This window comes from Vespa crabro, chromosome 9 (genome assembly GCF_910589235.1).
Source record: "Vespa crabro chromosome 9, iyVesCrab1.2, whole genome shotgun sequence".
Taxonomy (NCBI): domain Eukaryota; kingdom Metazoa; phylum Arthropoda; class Insecta; order Hymenoptera; family Vespidae; genus Vespa; species Vespa crabro.
This window is the reverse complement of record NC_060963.1, coordinates 6628771-6655448: the sequence shown is the minus strand read 5'-3', so window position 1 is coordinate 6655448 and position 26678 is coordinate 6628771. Positions and strand designations below refer to the sequence as shown.

Genomic DNA, 26678 nt, shown 5'->3' with positions numbered 1-26678 from the left:
ATTAATGACTCATTTTTGTTTAATTTATGGAAAAAAAAGCATGACCACATATGGTCATGTCGAATGATTCGTTGCGTCATTGTTCACGTGCATATAAAGGAAGTAGAGTCAAAGTTGAAATTCATCGCATTTTTTATTTTCCAATCTCCATATACAGAGTTGGTTGCGTCAGCACTTTGTACGATCAAATTTAAACGGGATTATGCGTTCTCCTCGTTTTTTTTTTTTATACATTTATATTCCTCGTTAATTTATACATTAATTTAGTTATATATTTTAATTAAGAAATAATATTGGTTAATCATACAAAATAATATTAATAATATTATTGAATAGTTCTAATATAGTCTATTGGGTTATAAAATGAAACCTGCAATAGTAGATTTTATTTCCTTTTATTTATAAATCGTTTAAATCAAAAGTAATTTTTCATTTTTTCGATTTCAATACGTAGACAAATTTCTCGGCCGATCAAAAAACAATACGTAAGACAATTCGATCGTGTTTCTCTTTTTCTCTCTCTCTCATTCTTTTTCTATTTCTTTCTCTTTTTTTTCTTCTTTTCTTCTTCTTTCTCGAAGAATTGAGAAGGAGAAAGGGTAGGTGAAAAATGATCGTTATAGAAATTTTAATAAAGTAATAAAATTAAGGAGTTGTATTTCATTCAATCGATCGTCGATACTCGTGAATATCGTAGTAAAAGAGTGGATCGACAAGATCAAGTAGAAATTTCAATAAGGTAACAAAATTAAGGAGTTGTATTTCATTTAACCAACCATCCAACCAGTATCTCCTAAAATTTATCCAATTTATGAGGTAATTTATCATAATTATCGTTGTGATATTTAAAATTCACAAAATTCTTTGAAGCAAAAAGAGTATGAGAGAAATAGAGAGAGAGATAAAGAAAGAGAGAGAGAGATAGAGAGAGATAAAAGATATAAGATAATAAAATAATAATCCTTTTGTCGTGAAAAATTTAATAAGTATTCATATATTCGTATAAATTCGTAAAAACGTATTTAGCAGTGTTATCGTATATGAAACATATATGGTTAACTAAATGCTAGTGAAATTTGTCAATTATTAATTATTTCGGTGAATATTGTAATATTCATTATTCGTAAAACATATTTTTTAATTTCTTTCTTTCTTTCTTTCTTTTTTCATTTTTCTTTCTTAACGATTTCAAATGATGTCATTCAATAATCATTCTACATAGATATATATACAAAAAGATAACTCTGTTACGTACATTTTCTAAATTCCTTTATCCATCGACAAATAAAACAAGTCTCTCGCTGCATATCCATTTCTTGGCGTTTATTATAATCTTTCTCTATTGAAGATTCGTTATTTTCCTGAAAATCATGGAAAAGAATTTCCTTTTTTCTTTTCTATTCTTGAATTTTGAAAATTTTCTGTTATTTTAGAAGGAAAAAAAAGTCATAGTTTGTGAGTACATATGGAACAATGATATTTGAACTTTCATTGTTCTCATTCTCTGTCTGCTTTTTTTTTTCACAAATACAACAACTAAATGGATAATTAAAAAAATCTAAAAGCATATCACTTCATCGGAATTATAATATGGAATACATTTATGCAAATTTCCCATGTTTTATTGAATATCTATAAATCAATTTTACATACAATTGATTTTATGTCTGTTCTGTAAAATTTAATATATTATTGTGCATCAAACATTTTATATAACCCTGATCATTTATTTATTATAAATCTGATTTAATTTGATAGATTATTGAACGATCTTATTATTTATTACTATTACTTATTATTTATAATTAATTATATTATAAATCGTTTAAATCAAAAGTAATTTTTCATATTTTCGATTTCAATATGTAAATAAATTCCTCGGCCGATCAAAAAACAATACATAAGACAATTCGATTGTGTTACTCTTTTTCCTTCTCTCTCTCTCTCTCTCTTTCTCTCTCTCTCATTATCTTTCTATTTCTTTCTTTTCTTTTCTTCTTTTCTTCTTCTTTCTCGAAGAATTGAGGAAGTTGAAAAATGCACTTATTATTTATTAGTAATTATCACTTATTATTTCATTTTTTAGTAATGAAAATGAGTTGTAATATGTTAAATTATATTGTATTTATTATATGATATGTCTGATAAAAGATAATTAAAAGATATAATTATCTAATTATCTTTTATAATGTCGATGGATATCAATTTTTAAAAATAATAAAGAGAATGAGGAGAAAAAAAACGATAATACATTATACTAGTCATATTTTAATATTTAACTATTTAAAAATATAGTTTCCTTCGATATTTATTTACTATATCTATAATATTTATTTTTCTTATTTTCTTGTCCATTTTGTTTTTTCTTAAGGATAAATTCAAACATGGCACCGAATATTATAAGTAGCCCTATTGGAATTCTATTTAAAGGAGAAAAGATAGATGATCAACCAGTCGAAATAAGCAAGGAAAAAGAAATATATAAAAGGAATATAATTTGGAGAAATGTTGCGATATTTAGCGGTTTACATATCGGTGCTGTTTACGGTGCCTATCTTGCACTCACATCTGCTAAATTGTTAACAACGCTTTTCAGTAAGTATGCACACATGCACATATTTTCTCTCTCTCTCTTTCTCTCTCTCTCTCTCTCTCATTTCTCACATAATTCATAATATTATATATCACATTTACGGATTAAAAAATTTTATATGATGAATATTGAACACATTCAGCAAATTGAAACGAATATTTTAACGATTCTGTTACGCGATTTTAACACATTAAAAAATTTCAATAAAAATACACATATATTATATCAATTTTTTTCAGGTATCTTACTTAGCATGTGGTCGGGTATTGGTATCACAGCAGGAGCTCATAGATTATGGGCGCATAGATCCTACAAAGCAAAATGGCAACTTCGATTAATTCTTATTATATTCAACACTATAGCTTTTCAGGTAAAAGATAATCTATTCGTCTATTCAATAGATCTCTTGTATTTCAATACAAATAAATTACTATGAATTATTTAATCGCGAAGATAATTATATTATTGCGAAAAAAATGGATTGATTAATTAACATAACATAGGATTTATTCGTATGTATTAAAAATCTTTCGTTAGCTATTAGCCGATCGTCGAAGAAATATATTAATGACAATAAACTAATATCTTTTCGATCTTATCAAACAACCATTGCTCGATAAAGATGATTAAAAATTAATCTCCTTTTGCGGCAGGATGCGGCTATCGATTGGGCAAGGGACCACAGGGTTCATCATAAATATAGCGAAACTGATGCGGATCCACATAATGCAAAAAGAGGATTTTTCTTCTCTCACGTAGGTTGGTTGCTACTCAGAAAACATCCGGATGTTAAACAGAAGGGTAAAGGAATCGACATGAGCGATCTTAAAAGTGATCCCATTATCGCCTTTCAGAAAAAGTATGGCCGCTTTTACGTTATTTTTATATATTTTACATTTATAGGAAATATGAGAATTTAAGTTAAACGAACAGCTACTACAAGGAGATTAATGTTTCAGGTACTACTTCATTCTGATGCCTTTGATGTGCTTCATTCTGCCAAGCTTAATACCTATGTACTGTTGGAATGAAACCTTCCTCAACTCTTATTTCATTCCCGTAGTATTTCGTTACGTCTTCACCTTAAATACGACGTGGCTAGTGAATTCCGCTGCTCATCTTTTTGGCAATAAACCTTACGACAAGTTAGTTAAAGCCGATGGATTAATATACGATGATTAATTCTAACGAATGCTTTTGTAAATGTTGAAATTGTTGTTTATAGATACATCAATCCTTCAGAAAATAAAGGAGTAGCAATGATGTCATTGGGCGAAGGCTGGCATAATTATCATCACGTATTTCCATGGGATTACAAAACTAGCGAATTGGGTAATTACAGGTATAATATCACAACCGCGTTCATCGACTTCTTTGCGAAAATAGGTTGGGCCTATGACCTAAAAAGTGTCTCGAAAGATACGATAAAATCACGAGTACTCAAAAGTGGTGATGGTACTCATGATGTTTGGGGTTGGGGCGACAAGGATCAAACACAAGAAGAGAAACAACATGCTGTAGTCACGTATACTTCGACGAAGGATCAATAACTGTTCTCTCTCTTGTTATCCTCTTCGCTCTTATTTGTTTTTCCTCTTTCGAGAATATCCTTACATTCACTTGACAAAACTAAGTAATTCACGATCATGAATCTATTATTTTCTATAAAACTATCTTTGCGTTACGATTTCTCCCCTCTCCCCTTCCTCATCTTTTCTTATTCACGATAATACCCTTGACATAATTTCACAACAATATAATTTATAGATAGAATAATCTATCGAATAGACTATTAAAATGTCTTTCAAACCTCAAAGGTTGAATGTAATAAGAATTAATCGGAGTTTACCATTTTGCTTTATGAATTGTTTATTTATAATCTGCGCCCTCCTACTGTGATACCAATACCTGAGCACTGGTCAATTAAAAAAGCTGAAAAAACAAATAATAATATATGTGTTTTTTTATTTCGTTGAAATTTCAAAATGGATTAAAGTCTTATTATGAAATCGTGAAAAAATACGTACTGATTCGCTTTTAATTTGATGGGTATTATATATAATATCAAAAATAATCTAAAGGAACGTTAGGACAAATGGGGAAGAGAGAGAGAGAAAGAGAGAGAGAGAGAGAGAGAGAGAGAGAAAGAGAGAGAGAGATAAAGTTTGTGCATGTGTGCATACTTATCAAAATGCGATGTTAACGATTTAGTCGGAGATAAGAGCCGTAAACAGTATCAATGTGTAGACCATTACATATCGCGACATTTCTCCAAACAATACGTCTCTTATATATTTCTTTTTCCTTGGAGAAAAGAACTCCTATTAGGCTACTTGTAATAATTGGTGCCATGATCGGTATATAATAGAATGATATATAATTGAAAAATAAGTACTTTTAATTTCAAAATATATGAAACACTTACATGTAATATTTTTCCATTATATTTCTTTTAAGCAAATATTTTAAACATATTAAAATAAGAATACAATTTATTGAGAGCCAAAAGAATTTAATACTCAATGTCGGAAAAAATTAAATTTAAGTGTTTGTAGTTATTCTTAAAAGTAAAGAAATTCTTATTTGTTTTGTAATTTAAAATATTATTTTTATTTCCACAAAGTCCATTGTACAAGGCTTATTATTACTGGATACATTAGAAGTATTTTAAGTATATTTAATAACAACAATAAAAAAAATTAATCGTTGTTTTATAGATTTCCAATCGATGACAATTCAATCTTCTATGTAATCAAATTTTATTGATTCAATTATCATTATCTTCTTTCTTGAAATTGGAAAAATTCGAAATTTGGGAAATAAAATAAAGGTTTTAATGATAATTAAAATTTGGCGTAATTTCGAGATCGTAAAATTATTTAATATCACGTTGACGGATGATATGAGAAACGTTATTCAGAAATTTGAAAGTAAAAACATCCTATTGACAGAGGCGATGACTGTATTACAAAAGCAAAGCGAAGGCGAAAAAAACCTATGTTTTATACATTAATATAAAGAGGTATTTGTATTTTATATATTTATACGATTTAGACGAATTAAATATTACTTACATAAGAAAACTTTTTTAAAGAATAATTAATTATCGACGTTTATAGTAATCAATTTTGTTCTAAACAGAAAAATATCATTGTTAATTTTATTATTCGGATATATACATATACATAAATGTATTTAATAAAAAATATTTTTTATTCTTAAATATTTATTTTCCTTTTATTAAATTTTTTAAAATTATTACAAATTACATCAATATACTTGAAAATAAATTTGTATTGTATAGGAGATTTAATTCTACACCCCAACAAATTTTATAATATAACATACCACCATCTACAAGATTTCTTTACAGGAATTTTGTAGTTCTTAAATATCTGGGAGCACAAAACTTATCATCATAGTAGCGCCCATAAAGAGCAAAGAATTAAAAAATGATGCTGTTTCAATCACCCTTTGAAATTATCGGTCGATAAAGTGTTATGTTCCTTGTATCTATACTTATGAGAATCAATGATATGTTTAATCTATGATTACGCAGATCAATGGCAACGGTAACAAAAGATTATTTCTTATTTTTATTATTCTGAATCTATGCTCGGATTAGTCAACGATATCTTTATATCTTCTGTCTTATTATCTGTTTATATAAGTTCAACTAGATTTATTTATTTTTATAGTTTGATAAAAAGAGGAACATGAACGTTATTAAGGAAAAAATGAACAAATTTTCTGTTCAAATTCTATATACTTTCATTTAATATTATTACTATTATTAATGGTTGGTATTTTTGATACTTTATCACAATTTCGATTAAATAACGATAGTTTATTCAAATTACTCGATACGTGTTTAATTTTCTTATGACTAACATTATTTTTCGACTTGACATGACATAAAAATACCGAAATATTTGTGTATAATAATTTAAATTTATTGCGCGCGCGATTAGTACTAAATTTATATTAATATATGGAAAACATATACTGTTGACATAACGTTGTTCCTGAGCGAGATTCAGAGTTTATAAGGAACGCCTGGAATAATAATATACCAGATACAAATAAAAATTATATACTGCGCAATGTTTCGCCTATTTATTCACTCTTAATGCTTAAAATTAACGTAGTTGAGAAATGTATCAAAAATTGCAGAGATTACGGAATTAATCATGCAGTAAGATAATAGTAAAACTACATTTTTCGATCATAAAATAGTTTATCCTTTTGTTATTATCTTTGTTCTTATTTCAACACTTGTTACAGTTTTATCAAATTGTACTGCATTTATTTCTTTATCAAAACGAATAATTTTATTGAGAGAGCATTTTTTTAAATTTTACTTTATATGAAACGTTTACATATAATATTTTTTCCCTTAAATCTTCTTTAAGCAAATATTTTGAACATATTAATATAAGAATAATGAAAGCTAACAAAATTTAATTCGTAAATTTGCTGAAAATTAAACTTAAAAAGTTTATAGCAATTTTTATTGACAATCAATATCTTAGTTGTTCTGTAATATTTTCCTTAATAAAATTTAATAAAACTAATAAACCGTTTATTAGTATGCAAGATATTTCAAAAATATTACGAACAAACGAAATGGTCTTACCGCATTACTTGATTATTTTCCGAGTACTCTGAATAAAAAGAATCTTAACTAAATAAATTATGTATATATTAATATTGTGTATATTATGTATATATTAATATATATATAATTGTGTATATATTAATATATACACAAACACGCGTTTCTGTGCGTCGGACGTTAATAAATTTTTTACATTTATTATATATCCTTTTTTCATACGTTCAAACGTACTTTATAATTTTCTTTTTCAAATATCAAATAATTTTTAATAACAATAGATTCACGACGAATATTCACACAATATAAGTAAATTAATCGTTAGTCGGATTTAATGATTAACCATTACAACTCATCACCGTGGTTTAATTAATATTTCTTTTTTGCTTCATTTATTTTTATTGTTTTATTATTATAATTACTGAAAAAAATGAGCACAGTGATACGAGAATTATTTTACAAAATAATTCATCGATGACTGAAACACGCACAAAAACAAACTACTTTTGCAATTACATTGTAACTTGTAGAAATATTCTCTTATAATCATCGTTTTGATTAAGTTTCCAGTAGTAATAACATTAAAACAGTTGCCCAAAATTGGTATTAATAAATGTATTAAATTTAAATATTGATAGTGTATATATATATATACACTAAGTATGCATATATATATATATATATATATATATATATATATATGCATACTTCCTCTTTTTCCCCTACATAAAAGCTACTGTACGCAATAATAATAAGAAAACGAAGAAACCATATCGCTAATTTACTAACAAGAACAAAAACATGAAATATAACTTAAGTAGTTCCCAGAATGAAAATGCTGACTTTTCTTTGCGTTACTTACTTTGAAAGGCATCTGTGAAATTCTGAATGTTATATTAAAGCGATCATGCCCATTTTACATTGACGTATTTATTAGAATCGTATCGGTAATGAGAATAGTCGTATCAAAATCTTTGAAACTTGTTGGATATAATTTTTCAAAGTCGAGACTTTCGTTGCGCAACAACGGATTTTTTTATCTTTCCGTTGGTGAATTATACGCACTACTGGAATTCAATTTAATACACAGGTACAAAGATCACCCACTCAGTAATAAAAATTATAATTTATCACATACCATTCAAGTTATGTAATTTAAAGAGGAACGTAAATGTATGTAAAAAGAAGAGGAGAACAAGGGAAATCATAAAATAAAGATTATTGTTTAGGGAATAATAAACTCATACTTACGAATTACTCTTAGTTTTGTTGAATGAATGTAAGGATATTCTCGAAAGAGGAAAAACAAATAAGAGCGAAGAGGATAACAAGAGAGAGAACAGTTATTGATCCTTCGTCGAAGTATACGTGACTACAGCATGTTGTTTCTCTTCTTGTGTTTGATCCTTGTCGCCCCAACCCCAAACATCATGAGTACCATCACCACTTTTGAGTACTCGTGATTTTATCGTATCTTTCGAGACACTTTTTAGGTCATAGGCCCAACCTATTTTCGCAAAGAAGTCGATGAACGCGGTTGTGATATTATACCTGTAATTACCCAATTCGCTAGTTTTGTAATCCCATGGAAATACGTGATGATAATTATGCCAGCCTTCGCCCAATGACATCATTGCTACTCCTTTATTTTCTGAAGGATTGATGTATCTATAAACAACAATTTCAACATTTACAAAAGCATTCGTTAGAATTAATCATCGTATATTAATCCATCGGCTTTAACTAACTTGTCGTAAGGTTTATTGCCAAAAAGATGAGCAGCGGAATTCACTAGCCACGTCGTATTTAAGGTGAAGACGTAACGAAATACTACGGGAATGAAATAAGAGTTGAGGAAGGTTTCATTCCAACAGTACATAGGTATTAAGCTTGGCAGAATGAAGCACATCAAAGGCATCAGAATGAAGTAGTACCTGAAACATTAATCTCCTTGTAGTAGCTGTTCGTTTAACTTAAATTCTCATATTTCCTATAAATGTAAAATATATAAAAATAACGTAAAAGCGGCCATACTTTTTCTGAAAGGCGATAATGGGATCACTTTTAAGATCGCTCATGTCGATTCCTTTACCCTTCTGTTTAACATCCGGATGTTTTCTGAGTAGCAACCAACCTACGTGAGAGAAGAAAAATCCTCTTTTTGCATTATGTGGATCCGCATCAGTTTCGCTATATTTATGATGAACCCTGTGGTCCCTTGCCCAATCGATAGCCGCATCCTGCCGCAAAAGGAGATTAATTTTTAATCATCTTTATCGAGCAATGGTTGTTTGATAAGATCGAAAAGATATTAGTTTATTGTCATTAATATATTTCTTCGACGATCGGCTAATAGCTAACGAAAGATTTTTAATACATACGAATAAATCCTATGTTATGTTAATTAATCAATCCATTTTTTTCGCAATAATATAATTATCTTCGCGATTAAATAATTCATAGTAATTTATTTGTATTGAAATACAAGAGATCTATTGAATAGACGAATAGATTATCTTTTACCTGAAAAGCTATAGTGTTGAATATAATAAGAATTAATCGAAGTTGCCACTTTGCTTTGTAGGATCTATGCGCCCATAATCTGTGAGCTCCTGCTGTGATACCAATACCTGAGCATTGGTATAGTATAAAAGCTGAAAAAGATAATAATATATAATCTATATGTTGCAAATATATGTGTATCTTTATTTCGTTGAAATTTCAAAATAACATTATAATCTTCTTACGAAATCATAAAAACATTTGTATCATATGTTTCTGATCATATTAAATTTATTTAATTCCGCGGATATCATATAATATTATAAATAATCTAAAAAGAACGTAACATGATGGGAGAAGGGAAGAGGAGAAAAGAAAGAGAAAAGAAAGAGAAAAGAGAGAGAAAAGGAGAGTGGGAGAGGGAAAAAAGAGAGATGGAGAGGGAGATATGGGAAATATATACGTATGTGTATACTTACCGAAAAGCGTTGTTAACAATTTGGCAGATGTAAGTGCAAGATAGGCACCGTAGATAGCACCGATATGTAGACCGCTAAATATTGCAACATTTCTCCAAACTATAGTCCTTTTATATATTTCTTTTTCCTTGTTTATTTCGACTGGTTGATCGTCTATCTTTTCCCCTTGTAACAAAACTCCCGTAGGGCTGTTTGTGATATTTGGTGCCATGGTTGAGTTTATCCTTAAGAGAGAGAAAAAAAAAAAGAAAGAAGAAAATTAAATAAGATAGATACTATAAAACATATATAAATAAATATCGAACGTATCTACGTTTTTAAATGTGTAAATTCATTCTTTTTTCCATTATGTCTGCGACGTTTTTCTTCTTCTTTTTTTTTAATAAATCCATAGAAATTTGTTTATATTGTATATCCGAATACCTTCTTCTTCCACTCTTTCAAATAAATAATGCAATTATCTGACGATTATAATAGATTGTCTCATAATTTGTATTCTTGTTGTTTTTGATAATTAATATGCAGGCAAGTATACGATTTATATGACATCGTGAAGGTTTGGATTTGACGTCTCTGGTCCGAGACAAGCAAAAGTCGGATGGTAAAAACCGATATCTCATTTATTTTCAAATATATGAATTTTTTAACTCTAAGATGACACACACACACACACACACACACACACATACACACACACACACATGTATGTATGTATGTATGTATGTATATATATGAAGAATTCTATTTTCACCCTAAATAGTATATTCAACAAGACGCAACCCTGATATACATATATCCATGAAATGATGGTTAGACTTTATCTCTTCGTGGTATATTCTGAATTAGGCTAAAATAATTTAAATTGCTAATTAAAATGATTCACGTGTTTTAAGCCCTTTCGAAATCATCCAGTTCGTTACTTTTGGAAATTTTATTGTGGAAAAAAAAGAAGATAATAAACTTATTATCTATAATATATAACCATTCCTTTAAAACATCTAGCCAAAACAATTAAAATAATTATGTATTGAATTATTATCTTTACGTCACAAACATGCAACATTCATTATCGAAATATGGCATAACTCGACGGGTCTCGTATATATAATAATAGAGCTGAAAATTATGTATCGTACAAAATAATTTTTTTTACTTTTGTTTGTCTCGTTTTAGGAATTGGCACCGTCGATAAAACATATACATATGGTTTGACACCATAGAAATCATGTATCCTTCAATATCTATGATAGAATCCAAGATCGTAGAAGATGATTATAGCATTTAGTCATTTTCTATTACTCATGTACATATATATGTACGATATGATGTAATATGTTAAAAAAACTTAATTACAGTTTTAAAAAGAGATCAGATAATCAATAATAGTTAATTAGCAAATACGATCGTTTAGTAATGTTAAAGTTAAAAAATATATACATTATATTAATACATTATTAATACAGTTACGTAAAACTAATCAAAAATTAATAACGCGTAAAATTGATGGATACGCATTCTGTGCTAAAAGTAAAAAAAAATTCGAGTAGGAAATGTAAATATAGTTGTTAATGTATATCACTTGTTCGATGTTGTACATTTCCTGCTTTTAATTTTCAATACCTCATTGAAATACCTATTTGCCTTTTACATTCATGGGAAAGAAGAAAAGCACAGAAAAACAAACAAAGAAAAGGAAGTGAAAACAAACGGAAAGATCGAATCAACAAAGAAAAGGACAAATATTTTAATCTATGACGTACGCGCGAGCAAAGTTTATTAATTTTTTTTATGCATTTTAAAATCGGAGAAAAATTTCAAAATTCAAGGACAGAAAAGAGAAGAAAAATTTATTAGATTAGCATTTAATTAGATTGATTTCTGAAATAAATTATTTTTTATTTGACAATACCGTTAAATGATAAAACAGATTTTGTCATTTAACGGTATTAAATAATAGAAATTAGAGAAATTATTAATATAAAAAGGAAGGGCTCTTCCATTAGGTATATTTTGACACTTAAATTTACAAAAAAAAAAAAAAAAATTGAAAAAGTGAAATCAAACGGTTTGGCTTGTGAACGGCTCATTTATCCTTTCGCGGATATAACGATACTAACTCATACGTATAGAATGATCGTTAAAAAAGAACATAGTTTGAAAACATTGGTATAAAACAAAAAGGAAAAATAAAAATAAGCAAAAAAGGTAGAAAAAAATAAAATTTGTGTTACGAAGGACGATAATTACAATATTTATCGTAATGATTGATAATTGACATACATTGCCATAACTTCACTAGGATCGAATTAACCGCATTCCATAAAACAAAAAAGTACATTCTCACAAATTTTTCGTATATTTAAATATGTATTCTTGACTTTACTAGGTTGTTCCTTTCTTTCTTGTAAGATTTTTTCCACGGAAAAACGACTCTATACTCTCTTTCTTTCTCTTCCCCCCTGCCCCGTCACTAACTCTCTCTTCTTGTTTCAAAGAAATTCTCAAAAGTTTATATATCACGACAATAACTGACACGAAATACCTTGTAAACTGGGAGAATTCCAGAAGATACTGTACGTTAGAGAGTAGACGAACGAAAAACAACCCTTTCTGTATTATCACGCGATTTCTACTTAATCCTCCCTACCTACTACTATTGCGATAATGACGAGTTTGCGCACATTGAATATTCTCCTCCCCACTTTTTTTATTCTTTGTTGAGAGAGAGAGAGAGAGAGAGACAGAGAGGGAGAGAGAGAGAGAGAGAGAGAGACAGACAGACAGACAGAGAGAGAGAGAGAGAGAGAGAGAGATACGATCAAATTATCATACATAATAGTTGTTGATCGATCGAAGAATTCATCTACATATTCATCTACAGATCGAAAACATGGAGAATTTTTTCGATATAGATTTAATTTAAAAATAAAAAAATTAAAAGGAGGAAAAAAGAGAGGGACAGAGAAGGATCTGTAATTATGATTCTAGGAGTACCTGGAAGGAGTCTTATGCAATCACTGCATTAAAAATTTTCTTTTGTATTTCAAGTTTTGTACGAATTATTAAGTTTCCCTAAATAAGTCTCTCTCTCTCTCTCTCTCTCTCTCTCTTTCTTTCTCTCTCTCTCTGCGATATGTTAGAGTGTGTGAGTTGCTTGTAAATAATGATATAAAAATAAATAATTATAGCTTGTAAATATAATAAATATAACGTCGAATAAGGAATTAACTAAAATTGGCTATTAACATAACGAATATTTATAACCAAAAACAATGAAACTGAATATATGCATAATAAAAAATTCAAAATCTTTTCCTCATCAATATAGAACAATTACAAATTATAAACTTTAAAAAAGATTCCATCGAAAGATTGGTTAAGATAATTTAGGTATATCCTGTATTTCTAATGTAATGAGTCATCATCGAATTACTAATTACACTAACAAACGTAATGTTTAATATTTTCTCAATGACGTTACTATTATCGTCACTACCATTTTTTTCTTTTTTTTTTTTTTAATATTCTTTAATCATGCTTCTAATTTGTTTAATAAATCAGAGTAGAAAATATAACATTTAAATTACATCGTGTGCGTATGCGAAAGCATAATATATGAAATATGAAAAATAGTTCGATTGACGGAATATTCAAATAGATATTATGAAATTATATGGAAAACTGTCGTACTGTACTTATTTTTTTTTTTATCATTATTACAAATATATATAACATTCGATATAACATACGAAGATATATTGAAATCCATTTAAAAGTATTTTTCAATATCTTTCTCCTTCTTTAAAAATGTAATAAAGCGCGACGATTATGATCTATGAAGGAAATGTGAAATAAATTCGATATCGAATAAAACATTGCCAAAGGTCGTGTTTAAAAAGAGAGAGAGATAATGTTAGTAACTGCATGAGATACAATGAATAGCGAACTCTTCCCACTGATGGCACGCTGGCACTGTTTAATATGTTTAGATGTTATGATTATGCCACCTTGAAAAATAATATATATCGACTGCTAGTTGCATCTCGCGAGAAGAGTAACGAGGCCTTTAGGCGCAGACGCGACGTCAGTAGATAACCTCCTCTCTTTATCCTTCACAACCCTTTCCAGAGGGTGAACCTAACCAATGTCACTTGCGAAAGTTCTCTCGGACGATCAGCTAACTCCCACGGAAATTACTTCTTTGACGTTCTTTTCTCTCTCTCTTATTTTTTTTTTTCAATTTAATTATTGTATTACATATTATACTCTCTTCTTTACCCTATGTGTCAGTCGATCGATAGTATTTTTTTTTCCTTTTTTTTCTAATTAGTTATTATTCCTTATTAAAGTGACAATTAATGTAAAAAAGTAATTTCTTTAATATTCTTCTCTCATAATTTAATAAATTTTTCAATAAGATACTAATTTTATATAAAAAATTTCACTTTTAGCTCATACGCTTATTTAATTACACTGAGGTGATAAAAAAGAAAGGCAAAGAAAAGAAAAGGAAAAAAAAAAGGAACTCCAAGAAAGAAAAATATTGAATAAAATCGTAATCTCTTAAAGTGAATTTCCGTCGAATAAAAATAATCAATTTAATTTGATTATTCTAAATCAAATTTGAATATGCTAAATGTATTCAACAATTTTGGAAAATTCTATTCAAATAACAATTTCTATATTAAGCATATTATTTATTTCCTTAGCTAGTTAAATTCGATATTTCGATATTTATGGATTATGACTTATGTGTAATTTCTAATTCAAATTGAACGAATAAATAATCATAATCGATGAAAGATCACTTTAGAAATAAAATAAAACTGATTTATTTCTGTCGATCTCTTTCTAATTAAGTATTACATTGAATTATTAAAAATTGTTATCGTTCAATTATCGTGAACTTTTCGAAAAAGCTAAATATGTATATATATATATATGTATATACATATATTATGTACGTAGAATATATATTATGTACTAATGAGTTATAGGTGTAATAATGGTACATATAATATAAATACGTCGCGTATCGTTGCAATTTCTTTTTTAAACAAGTGCCTAGTACGAAACTATTCTTCGTCATTTCCTGAAGAAGATTGCCAAGCGGTGATATTCATTGACATCGAGATTATTAGAAAAGAATGGAATAATAGTGAACGTCTTCTGTCGAAGATGTTCTTTGTCCTCTCGTGAAGGTGACCATACATTAGGACTAAATGAATACTCATTTTAAATTTATAATAAAGTGAATTTTAATGAAAAACAAAAACAAAATTGTTTACTAGTAGAAATTTCGATTTGATTTTTAGTTATTTCTTTTTTCTTAATTTTAATTATATTAGTTTATTTATTATATTAATTAATTTTATTTTTATTGTTATTTTTCTACTTTTATTTACATAGTAACATTAGTTTCGTCTCAATACGTAGAAATAATTAATCAAAAATATTTATTTCTGACTTTGTACAATATACTACGCGACATAAGTAAGATCTAAATATTGGAAATTACAAATATTATTATCCTTATCATAATAAAATGCAATGTAATAAAAACATTTCGATAAAAGAATGTTTTACTCTCTTGCATAATTCATAAAATAAGCTTCTTAAAAATAATCAGGAAGGAACGGAGCAAAACTTCCTTATTTCGATTTAACGAGAGTTTATCGTCTTTTTAAGTAAGAGAAAAACGACTAATTTTTCAAAACGGATACTTGAGATTATTTTATATATATAAATATACATATATACATATATACATACATACGTACATACATACATATATAGATATAATATGTATGTTTACTAATAGAATATATATATGTATATATGCATTGTGTGTGTGTGTGTATATATATATATATATATATATATATATATATATATATATATATATACAGGTTATTATATCATTTAAGAAATTTATTAAGATTCATAATTCATTTATCAAGTTGAGCAATAAATACTGTTTAGTATTTTATATTTCAATAAAAGAATAACGAAATATAGTGTAGTTGGGGTTGGCCAATAAATAATGTCAAAATACTCAGTAAAAAGTAGTAGTATTATTTATACAGATATAAAACACTGAGAAAATTTGATAAATATTTATTGGCCAACTCAATGACAAATTACATTGCGTCTAATTTTCACTTATATTATTTCTTTTGAATCAAATTCTTTTTTATAAATATATCCTCGAATTGATAAGAAATATAATTATTCGAATTTTATCGTACAATTACAAGTTCGATCACTCTATTACCACCACCACTAATATTTGCTCCAGTTGTTTCGTTACATAAACGAGCTCGTTGCAAGGTCTTAAAGATAACTTTGCCATTGACATTCTCTTTCCCCTGCTCGTCGTCTTATTTTCTTTTTCAATCATGCGAGCGCTGCCAAGTAATTGTACGACCAGAGCAATGTAAATCGTCCGAAACCTCAACCTTGTCTTCTCTTATATCGCTCATGATATATTATATGTTATACGAACAGCCTTGATTGAGATTAGAACGGACGTTAAACTCTTTAAGGATTATTAACTGATATCAATTGAATTTAAAAGAAGAAATCGATAAACACGATTAAAAATAAAAATAAAAAATATAAAAATTGTATAGAGGTAAAGAGAGAGAGAGAGAGAGAGAGAGAGAGAGAGAGAGAGAGAGAGAGAGAGAGAGAGAAACAAAAAATAATTATTTTGAAACAATCTTTGTACGTTGAAATTTGATTGGTTTTATAATTCGTATGAAAAAAAAAAAAACAAAAAAAAAAAAAAAAAAAAAAGAGAGAGATAAAAACGGATAGAAAAAAAGAACAGAAAAAAAGAACAAAAAAAAAAGAACAGGAAAAAAGAACAGAAAAAAACAGAAAAAAAAACAGAAAAAAAGAACAGAAAAAAGAACAGAAAAAAATATCGAAAGAAAAAACAGTAAAAAAGAATCTTGATGTGAGAGTAAAGTGTTTTTGTGAAATATAAATCGTTCACAGGTCAAAACGATTAATTCTAAATTTTAGAAGTGTTTCTTTTGTAAATTTTTGTGCCCAAGCATTAGACTGATGCTTTATGGTTTTTTTTCCATATTAATAAATAAATTAAATATATTTAAAAATAAAATAAATTTCTTTAATAATTAATCATAAACCTACTAAATGATAAAAAATTTTATGGCAATTTTAATAATAAAATATAAAATAATATATATAACTTTATCAATTCTTTCTAATTTTTGTTACATGGTATTAATCGATTTGGCAAACATATGAAATGACACATTAATTTGTTACAAGTTATGTAAATTGTTATGATAAAGCATTATAAATAAATATATTACGAATAATTTAAACGAACTTAAAAATAAAAAAGTTTTAATCTATCAAAAAAAAAAAAAAAAAAAAAAAAAAAAAAAAAAAAAAAAAAAAAAAACTTGTACATTGGAAAGGAAAATATAGTCGACGATGGGGCAGAGCAGGAAAAAAAGAAAAGAAAAAAAAAACAAAAAAAGAAAGAAAGAAAAAAGAAAAAGAAGAAAAGATTTGTTAGTTAAATTGTCAAGACAAGACAATCGATAGATACCATGGATTAAATTCAATAAAATATCCGTCGTGTTGTTGAAATGAGAAATATTTTTATGGAAAAAAACGAAGACGGTTAAAGAAAGAAGAAAAAAAAAGAAGAGAGAGAGAAAAAAAAAGAGAAAGAAGATAAACAGATAGTAAGAATTCAGTTAAGAGAGCACCGATGGTCTCACCCGAGGTGGCGCGGACCAATCGCGTCGTTTCCTGCTACTCTCGCCACTCGTTGTAACGAATGGGAGAACGAAAAGAGCAACAGACGAGACATCGCATGAGTCTCTGGCGTTCCGATTCTAACGTTCTAGGTATGGCGCGATATAGTTATGAAAGAGGGGGGAGAAACGTAGAACAATGAGCGAAGGAAGGAAAGAAAGAAAACGAAAAAGAGAGAGAATTATAGTGAAAACGGTTCACGCATGCGCATAATTAATTTTTCTAAAATTCACGTGGTAACAACAACGCGGAATATAAAACGTAGGCTAAAGTCTTCTTTTTTAAGCGTCCACGTCGTTAATAAATGTTTGATAAAAATTTTATGTTCTCTCTTTTTTTTTTTTTTTGATATTTTTTTTCTCATACAATTTATAATTCTTACGGTGTGTTTATTGACGATAATTTTATGCTTTATTCTTTTTCTTTATGACAAATTAAATTTAAAATACGTTTAAAATTATTTTTTCTTTTCTCATCACGGAAGCCATTTATTCTCTTTTTTTCCTCCTCCGTTCTTCTTCTTCTTTTTCTACTTTCTTTCCTTTCTTTTTTTTTTTTCTTCAACTTGGACTCATCATCCATACAATATAGGTGCCTATATACATACATATATATATATATATATATATATATATATATATATACATATATATATATATATATGTATGCTTATCTATGCATACAAAAGTGATGCAACTTTAGTGAATAACACATTAAAGTATATAAAATTACCTGGAGATATTATACAAGTATTTTGTAAATATTTTATATCTATCATACTCAATTTGTATTTTCATCGAATTAATAATTATAATTCGAATTTAATAATTGAATTTGGGAAAATCATTTAAAAGAGTATAAAAAAAAAATTTGAAACTTACATTATTCGTTTCGTCTTTCCTCTTAACGACATAAGCCATAGATTGTTTGATAAATATTTACAAAAAAAAGGAAAAAAAGAACAAATTAAAAAGAACAATATCTATTGTCGAATCTAAAATAAATTTTAAACAACTCAACAAAGGAATTTACTTTCACTACCATTGTCGCGCAACACAAACATAGATAATTAGAAAATAATAGTAATTAATTTAATCGATAATAGCGTACGTTCGCGAATTCAGACACATATGCGCGCGCGAATATATGTTACGTTCCACGTGAATATCACATGGATGTACATGCGCACGCAAGTACGCTTCACGAGTCTATGATAATACTCCGTGACTAAGAATTTGTTTAATTCATCGTATTATATTGATACGTGTACGCATAACCTTTGTCTAACAAACAGATAAATAAGTAAATAAATAAATACGTAAATATATATAATTTATTACTGTACGTTATATTAATCATAATTATTTATTATATATGTTATAAATATTTGTTAATATTTACACTTATATATGTATATACATAATATATATATATATATATATATATATATATATATATATATATATATATATACATAATACAGACAAACTGTAGATATACTTTAGAAAGAGAACACACACATACACATATTGCATGTGAACGTGTTTATATATCGAGAAATGCTCATAAGGTATATAACAAATTAATATGATTATTACAACGTGCAATAAAATATTTTGAATGTATGGTATACTTTTTTATTTTTTTGTTTTGTTTTTTGCAAATTGAACATCTATTGGATATTATTTTTTTTTATCACACTACAATATATAATTTAAATGATGCACACTTAGAGTACGTGATTTTTCTTGGATCATCTTATCATTGATGAATGTCATAACATAAAGAAAATAATGGAAGTTTTAATAGATTGAAGATAAAAAAATATTTCTCTAGATATAACAACAATAACACTAACACTAAAACTAACACACACACACACACACACACACACGCACGCACGCACGCAGCATACATACATACATACATACATGCATACATACATACATACATACATACATGCATACATACATACATACATACATACATACATACATACATACACACACACACACACACACACACACACACACACATTCTGCAGCTTTTCTATATTTTAAAACTATTTTATTAGAGAACAATTATGATTGTAAAATCTGCAGTAAGCAATTTTTTGATTATTTTTATGGCTTCTACGCTGACTAATGAAACCAGTTGTCGAGAAACTTGCTACACGAAGGATACGACGAGGAAATGTTCTCGATCAATAAATGACACATGGAAAGCTTTTATTTTTGTCATTTTTCCTTCTTTCGTCTTTATGGACTCGTTTGATTATAAGAGAGTAAAAGAGATAGAGATAGGGATAGATAGAGGGATAGATAGATAGATAGATAAAGAGAGAGAGAGAGAGAGAGAGAGAGAGAAAAGAATAAAAAATAAAAAAAATAAAAATTTTCGATGCAAAATAATAATATAGGTGCAACATTTACGGTGATTATTGCAAAGAAAGTTTTAAACGTAAGAAATATTAGATAAGATCTCTAATTTCCCTTGTCGTTTTATTACAATCACGTTTCCTCTTCTAGAGCTATACAGGAAGTATTTGAAACTAACTTTCGCCTCTGACGACACTAGAAATTATTACAACGTAATCCTGTTACGTAGAAATATGTGGGATATATTCATTCGGTTATGTTATATATATTATATAATATAAGATAAAATATACATGTATATATATTATATAATGTTATAATATATATATATATATATATATATATATATGTATATATATACACATAATGTATAAATAGTAACGAATCTATTTTCATTTAAAAAGGTCGTCGTAAGAACACAATATTTGTTAAGCATACAATTACGTTTTTCTTATCTCTCTCCTCTCTCCTCTCTCTCCTTTTTATTTATCTACACATATGTATATATCTTTTCAGAGATGAATTCACTTAATCATTAATTAAGATTTCGTGAAAAATATCAGAATGATTTCATGTGTTTCTCACATGTACAAATATCAAAATTGCATGGAAATAATTCGCTGACGAAGCTATTAAATAATTATAAGAGCCAAATAATAATCATAATTACTTATAATAAGCAAATATATTTATAATATTTTTTTATAATATGATTGTCAATTCAAAACTTCCTTTTATAATGTATTCTTTTTATAATTGCTTCTTTAATTCTATATTTAAACAAATTATTTCGATTCACAGATTTCAGTTCGATCTTCATTCCGATCGTTTGGCCGTAGCGTTATTAATGTTATTGTATATAATTTAAATATCTTTCTATATGATCTCAAAATTAGTTTATTTATCTATTCATTATAGACAATTTCCCTAATGTAATTTACGGAAAAGTAATGTGTAATATGTTCATCTACTGTTACTCGACGTTGATATTTTAAAACAAACATTTATCGAACATTATTTGAGCATTTTAATTTTTGGGTTAAAACTTAATTAATCGGAACAGATTTAAAAAAAGAAAAAAAGAAAACTACGTTTCCAATATGAATAAATACGTATATATTAAAAGAACAATTGAAATTCTTTCTTTTGTAATTTTGATATATTTTACGTATGTTGCAAAAAAAAAAAAAAAAAAAAAAAAAAATAAGAGAAAAACGAAACTTTCCAGTTTCGACAGAACTCAATTCTATAAAAAATTCACGAATTGAAACTTTAATAAATTTTATGTTTGATCACATACATTTTGACGACCGTTTCCTCTTTCTATTTGTTTCAACACAAAATCCATTAGCAGATCTTGCTAATTATTTATCTTTTATTATATATTTTTCTTTTTTCTAATATTTTATCGTACGACTTTAATTTATGCATTTCTTATAACAATTAGCATGGCTATAAATATAAACGTTATTATTGTGACGTCATTGTGACATAAAATGAAAGAAAAAGAACAAAAAAACAATAAAGAAAGGAAAAAACCGTTCATTAAAAATCGATAATATAAATTTAATAAAAAATTTATTTAAGTACCGGTAATTTATAAATAAGTAATTAATTATCATCTAAACGATCATTTATGTACATCGTCACGCCGTTTAAATTGTCCGAACCATTTATATACGATCTGAGACTATTGAAAATTTACTCGAAATATAAATGTGTCCATTAGTTTGAAAATGAAACATTTCAGAAAGGATTTAAAAAAAAAAAACAAAGAAAATAAAGAAAAAAGAGAAAATAGAAAAAAACCACGTTCCAACACGTTTATACAAGTCCGTGCTGTGGGGATGTCTTCAGTGATCAGATCAGAAAGTAGGGAAAATAATCTTTATTAAATATGAGATTAGGAGGTATACGCCATAGATGATGTATTTATGTACGTAAATACATACATAAATAATTATATATGTAACCGTATGTCACATATAAACGTTTTACTTTTGATGACCTTTATAAACGTTTCCGTGTATAACGTCAAGATTACAGTGTTAACGAAGTTAAAAAAAAATGCGCTCATAGTATAAATATTATATAAATAAAATGCACGGAAGTATAATTATTTCCAATGTAGATTTTCTTGTATAGAAGTTGCACATGTTTTGTGCTCTATGTTATTTAATCAATATTAAATAGTTCCTTTTTTTTCTAGCTGACTTTCTATTCTCAATAATAATAAATTAATTGAAAGCAGCTGATATACGATTAATGAAAAATCAGTATTAGATGCTGCGTACTAAAAAAAAAAAGAACACAAGAAATGCACAATTTGCATACATATGCGTACACGGGTCCAATTGTTATCTCACTCTCGTAAGAAAAAGCGATATAATTATTTTATATTAAATGCTTATTTGACGTAATGAAAATATTACTAATACATGAACGCGTTTCTATCATCGCGTTGTATTTTTATGGAAATTAAAAAAGACCTTGAAAAAAGTTATCAACTAATTGTTAATTTAAAATTTTAATTCCCAATAATTTTAATTTTAATTTTTTTGCTAATACGCTAATAAGCTGTACTATCATTATTATTATCATCATCATGTAAATATTATTATCAAAACGAATCTAATCAAAATGACTTTTAAATCATTTGTCCGTACGTAAAATTATAATTTATCATATTCTTTGGTATATTATTATACGATAACGTATTGAAACGAAATATAATGAAAAGAAATATAATAAAAATCTCGTAATATTTTCATATAACATGTGTCTTCTTATAATGAAGTCATCAATTAATCCATCCAAAATGTCATTTATGTATATTTCTTTACAAATAAATAGAATAAAATAACTTATATAGTTATTCATATAATAATTAAATAAAAAAATATAAATAGTTAATTTAAGTCGACAATGATACGACAGATAATAATGATCATTATATTAATATACATAAGTACATGTCTTTTGCTGTGTGTGTATGTGTGTATTTAATGTCTTTCAACTAAGATATAAAAAATATAAAAATATTAAAATGTAGAACAAGAACACTAAAAAATCATTATATGTTTAAGGGATATATATATATATATATATATATATATATATATATATATGAGCCGTTTATTTTGAAAGTGGCCTAACTCCATTTATCTTCAAATCGAGATATTTAAGGGTTTGCGTTTCAATGAATTTAAAAATATACGTATAGGATACTAATGAGTCATACTACTTAAGTGTATCTAAGGGTGTTAAATTTATAGTTCCTATTAAAATAGTGGCAATTATTAAGTGAATAATCTGTGTGTTCTTATCAAGAATGGAGTTTTCAAGAAAGGCCACTTACAAAAATTAACAATCAGATTCATTATAAAATTTGAAAGTGCCCAAGTCCATTCAACATAATTTAAGATGCTTCAAATTGAAAAAAACAATACTCAATTTATTTTACATATCTTTAAAACACTTCGAAAACATAATTTATGCGATTCAAAACATTTTTTAATTACATAACGTACAAAATTACAAACATAAATTTATTAGAAAACAATTTACTACTCATCTAGATTTTCTGTGTGTGAAAGGGATTTGAAGAAATCATGATGTTTCGGTGATATATATCGTAATAGGTCAATTATGTCCTTGAATTTTGCTGTTGTAATTTGTCTGATATTTTTATATAGTGGTGTCAATACAGTATTTTCGAACTTTCTTGGTCTACCCCGACGTGGTAATAAATTCAGGACTTTAAAATTATCATTTTCATTTATTGATTTAAGTATAAATGGAGTTAGGTCACTTTCAAAATAAACGGCTCATATATAGAATTCTAATTCTTATTTTTTGAAAAATAATTCGATTATTAAACGGATTAGATTTTATATCTGAAAAGTAAAGAAATAGATATTATTGTAAATAGTATTTAAACAGAAAATATACGATTGACTTCAAATGCTTTAATTTGATTCTTATTCCAACGAGAAAATGGAATTTATTATTAGACAGATTTGATAGATTGGATATTGGCTTCTATAATTGTATTGTAAAAATTTCAACGAGGCAACCCTTTTATAAGATACGAGATTTGATTGGTGTAAATTTCGAAACGTTTCTTTTTCAACAATTTAGAATCGAATAAAAGCATTTGAAAAAAAAAAAGAAAAAGAAAAAGAAGAAAATGAAAAGAAAAATGAAGTCAATAAATTAAGTCGATGAATAGAAAAAACATTTATGCTAAATTTGAATTATGAATGTCATTATATATGATAATATATTGCAAGTATGCAATTCTTTTATAAGTGACTTACTTTTATTTTCACTTCACCTTGTTGAAATTATAAACATTATGTATCATTATTTATTGTTCTCATATACTAAATAGATGTGCGTAGATCTGTTTAACATAATTTTGCCATTTTAATCGAATACATATATAATAATATATATGTATATTATATACTATTATATATATATATTTTAAATTATATATATAATGATAAATTATTAATAGCCAAGAGTTATTTCAATCAGCCGATGAAAAAAGAATTACAAACACCGATTTCATACAAAATATAAAATATTATTCGTTATTTTACATTGGATTTTAAAATTTTGCGATGTTATGAAATGATCATTAGATAATCATAGATTTCCTCCTCGTTATATAGTTAAATAAAATGTTTCGCACCGTCCTATTGGTCAATTTGCTAAGTTTTTTTACGAACGAAAGGGATGGCACTTTTATTCATTTATTTAAACGCATTTGTAAAAGAAAAAAGTAAAAAAAGGAAAAAAAAAAATAAGAAAGAAAAAGAAAAGTAATGAAATATGAATTTTGCATTGAAGGACTTGTTAAGTCCTACAGATGCATATATGCGTTGATATTTGCTTGTTCGTTAATCGCGACTAAGTGACCTAACCTCTACAGACGTTCGTAATTTGTGCTATTATATTACAATAGAAGAAGACTTCATATGTCCTCTGTCTACTTAGTATAATATAATACTTATATATATATATATATATATATATATATAAGTATATATATATATATATATATATATATATATATATATATATACACACACACACATAATCTACTGGGTTACGCGGCATTATTGTTCTATACGTCCTTCGACGTGTTTCTACATTTGTCAAGCTTTTTTCTATAACGTATTATAAATTTTTTCCCTTTTCTCTCTCTCTCTCTCTCCCCTTTCGATTCTATCGCATCCTCGATTTCATCGACAGGTTAAACGACCGATCCCCATCGATGATAATTGCCCAAGATTGACAAGCACGAAAAAGAGGAGGAAAGAGAGGAAGTATAGATTGATTGAAATCGAACGATAAGCGAGCGAGAGCGAGAGAAAGAGAGAGGTAGAATATTTTTCAAAGTCGACAATTGACGTCCTCGTCGAGTTTTCTCGACGAAACGAATGTTTTCTATAGAGACTAACGAACGGGATCGAGTAACTAATATCGAAAAACAGACAGATAGTGGGAGAGAAAGAGAGATAGAGGAGAAACAATAAATAGAAAAAAGGATGAATTTGGAAGGACAGAAGTGATATGTGATGATGTTCACAGCGTCGTGCCAAAAATCTATTTATGTATAATTAAAAATATAGAGTACTTACACGGAAGTATTTTATTTAAAATAGACTCACCTGGCTCCTTCTTTTTTTATCTCTTCCAATAATCGTAATTTCTTTTTTCGTCAATGAACTTTCCCGTTTGTTCGTTACAAGTCACGTGTCATTGATTTCTCTGATGGTTTTTGATTTTTCTCTTTCAAATTAATTTGAAAAATGGAAATTATTAAGAAGAAGTGAACGATGTCCTGTGATTGAACACTTCTTACTCTCTCTCTATCCTTTTGTATCTGTCTGTCCCTCTGTCTTACTCTGCGATGCCAGGGACTAATGCAACAATGTAACAGCGCCACAGAAACTGAGATGCCGGCTACCGCGGCAATGGTTAAATATAATTCTTGGACCGATGTAAGCGCTACATTTATCGCCATCTGTTGACATTTAGAAAAAATATTTTTTCTAAATGTTTCTATTTGGAAATGTTATCCATTGAGTAAACAAGAGAGAAAGAGAGAGAGAGATATTAAAGGGAAATAAAAATAGAACGATAAATAACGAAGTTGATAATAATGGAAAAAAGACAAAAAAATTTATATACATTTCAGCTTAAACGGAAGATTTATTATAATTATTTGACTATGACATATAAACACATTAAGTTTGAATCGATATTGTGTGTGCATTTTTATATAAATAAATAAAAAA

General features: G+C 27.3%; 2 protein-coding genes across 5 annotated transcripts; one reads left to right on the top strand and one right to left on the bottom strand.

Annotated features, from left to right (window-relative positions):
• Nucleotides 1–796: 796 nt before the first annotated feature.
• LOC124426455 (acyl-CoA Delta-9 desaturase-like) lies at nucleotides 797–8424 on the top strand. Its single transcript, XM_046968171.1, has 6 exons — nucleotides 797–816; nucleotides 2372–2595; nucleotides 2833–2963; nucleotides 3247–3452; nucleotides 3553–3738; nucleotides 3819–8424. Exons 1-6 carry the CDS (start codon nucleotides 812–814, stop codon nucleotides 4141–4143), a joined length of 1077 nt encoding a protein of 358 aa, XP_046824127.1. The 5' UTR covers nucleotides 797–811; the 3' UTR covers nucleotides 4144–8424.
• Nucleotides 5802–26337, bottom strand: LOC124426454 (acyl-CoA Delta-9 desaturase-like). Of its 4 annotated transcripts, none has more exons than XM_046968169.1 (6): nucleotides 26049–26337; nucleotides 10190–10413; nucleotides 9732–9862; nucleotides 9243–9448; nucleotides 8957–9142; nucleotides 5802–8876 (listed from the first exon to the last, which is right to left on the bottom strand). In XM_046968169.1, the coding sequence occupies exons 2-6, from the start codon at nucleotides 10398–10400 to the stop codon at nucleotides 8552–8554; spliced, it is 1059 nt and encodes a 352-aa protein (XP_046824125.1). In that variant the 5' UTR covers nucleotides 10401–10413; nucleotides 26049–26337; the 3' UTR covers nucleotides 5802–8551. The 4 variants fall into 4 exon arrangements, with proteins under 4 accessions (XP_046824125.1, XP_046824123.1, XP_046824126.1 ...); XM_046968167.1 differs by lacking the exon at nucleotides 26049–26337 and adding an exon at nucleotides 18871–19021; XM_046968170.1 differs by lacking the exon at nucleotides 26049–26337 and adding an exon at nucleotides 12732–12870.
• Nucleotides 26338–26678: the final 341 nt, after the last annotated feature.